The sequence below is a fragment of the Daktulosphaira vitifoliae genome, unplaced genomic scaffold (genome assembly GCF_025091365.1).
Source record: "Daktulosphaira vitifoliae isolate Bord-2020 unplaced genomic scaffold, ASM2509136v1 Scaffold_1281, whole genome shotgun sequence".
NCBI classification, from domain to species: Eukaryota; Metazoa; Arthropoda; class Insecta; order Hemiptera; family Phylloxeridae; genus Daktulosphaira; species Daktulosphaira vitifoliae.
The window spans coordinates 1-2,324 of record NW_026100841.1 but is presented as its reverse complement, the minus strand read 5'-3'; the positions used below and the strand labels follow the sequence as shown (position 1 = coordinate 2,324).

At 34.4% G+C, this 2,324-nt stretch overlaps 1 protein-coding gene across 1 annotated transcript; it reads left to right on the top strand.

Annotated features, from left to right (window-relative positions):
* On the top strand, positions 1-2,315 carry LOC126909787 (uncharacterized; the record flags this gene model as incomplete). Its single annotated transcript, XM_050692214.1, is given in 2 exon segments — positions 1-2,053; positions 2,190-2,315. Coding segments are annotated over 2 exon segments (1,749 nt in total). The 3' UTR covers positions 2,294-2,315.
* Between the last annotated feature and the right edge of the window lie 9 nt (positions 2,316-2,324).

The window sequence follows — 2,324 nt, the reverse complement described above, 5'->3', positions numbered from 1 at the left end:
TGAAGGGTACAGGGAAAAAACCGACTAAGTCACTTTTTTTCACAAATGAATATTATGGTATCATTAGTTTCAGCTAGAGACACTGCACATTCTGACAGGTCGAAACAGGAAAATAATCAACTATATTAATAGATATTAGCGCTCAAAGTTTTGGTGTACAGGGAAAAAACCGACGAAGTCACGTCGTCCAGTGTACTAACTGCTTAATTCAACATTTTGAGTGTAGATTTCAGTACGATTTTAGAGGTAATTAGAGAAAAGGCAAGTGTTATTAATCTGTTGTTATTGCGGCGTGACCGGCGTTTTTCATAACGTGTTTAACTACAGTTGTTGTATTAATATAGCGTTGTACATAACGGCTTCAAGTTTTTGAATTATATTTGGTAGTTCTTGTCATACAAGCGCATTATGTCTGAAATAAGTGAGTCAGAGGGCAATGTAGTTCTTAAAACTCAAGCACGAAAAAAGAAAAGGACTGGTCGCTTATCAGAAGTAAGTAAAAAAATAAAATTATCGTCACATGAAATGGGAGGTTCTTGCAAATGCACTCGATTGAAATGCTTTGAAACAACATCAGAGGAAGAAAGGAAAATGATACTGCGCCATTTTAACTCACTTAGCTCACATAATGATCAGAATAATTATTTGGCGGGTTTGATTGTAACGCACCCAGTGCAAAAACGCAGGCCTCGACTAAATGAAAGCAGTGCCACAACACGTGATGCTTCTTTTTCGTACAGGGTACGAATCCAGGGTGAAAATTCTGTCCAGAGAGACATACCTGTCTGTGAAAAAGCATTTCGTGCAATTCATGGTATAACACACAGTAAACTTGTTTATATAAAGAACAGTCTAAAGTTATATGGAGTTGCTCCTCAGGATAAGAGAGGTAAACACAGCGCACTTCATAGAAAACTAGCTGATTCGACCACTTCTTTAATTTACAATCATATTTCAAGTTTTAAAGGAAGAAAAAGTCATTATAGTTTGCACGATTCAAAAAAACTATACTTACCAGAAGATCTTAATATAAAAAAAATGTTTACACTCTTCAAAGAACAGCATCCTAATGTACATGTTTCTTACGAAACATACAGATGTATGTTCAACACAAAATTCAATATCTCTTTTGGCTATCCTCGTAGTGATACCTGTGCTATGTGTGATGAATTTAGTGCAAAAATAAAATCTCTATCTCCAGACAAAGACAAGGAAGAAATTAAAAAATTAACGACACTCAATGTTCTTCACAAGAAAAAAGCAGAGAAATTTTATGTTCGAAAAAGGAAAGCAAGACTTGCAGCAAGAAATGACAAGAAAATAGAGGCCATATGCATGGACTTTGCAAAAAATATCTCCATTCCTAACCTTAACACAAATGACGTATATTACAAACGCCAGTTATCCATGTATTCATTTAATATACACGTTTTGTCATCGAACCAATCATTTTTTTATGTGTATCACGAAGGAATTGCTAAAAAGAGTCCCAACGAAATTGCATCTTTTTTATTTCATTTCATCAACAACTACTTGGACGATGACGTAGAACAACTTCAAATTTTTTGCGACTCAGCAGGAGGCCAAAACAAAAATTTTACAATTATTCGTTTTATAAAATTTTTGACAAATAAAAACATTCATGGCCTGAAACAGATAAAAATAACATTTCCAATCAGAGGTCACTCCTACATGGAGTGTGACAAAGATGTAGGCTTATTGAATTTAAAAAGTCCAATGGAAACCCCCAAAGATTTCAGGGAAGTAATTAAAACCTCTCGAGCAAAGCCTTCGCCATTCAAGGTTATAAAAGTTACTCAAAGTCTTATCCTTAACTGGAAGGTCCTACTGTATAAAGAATTTGTGCAAAAATGCCCATTTAAGATTCAACCATCGAAGGAAATTATAGCGTCTGCCATTGATTGCCGCTTAATATGTCATCGCACAACATACAATGGAGCTTTTTTATCTGATGTAATTTGCAGACCATCCAAGAAAGATGTTCATTCGACAGAAAGAGGTGAATTTGCACTGCCTTTGCAACTATACAGAGGTAATTTAACCTTTTTTTATTTATTTCTACGTTTTATTTTATATTTTACAAGCTGTACCTCTAGCTATTTTTGTAATAAAAAACCAACTTCATGATATTAAAATACCCAAATTACAATCCGGACTTTCTCTTTCAGCGCCCATATTGATCAAGAAAGCCAAATACGCTGATCTCATGAGTCTTATGAAATTTTGTAGCTCAAATGCTCAGAAATTTTACCGTAACATGGCACATGAATAGTGATCCATGCATCATTTGTTAATTTTTTTTT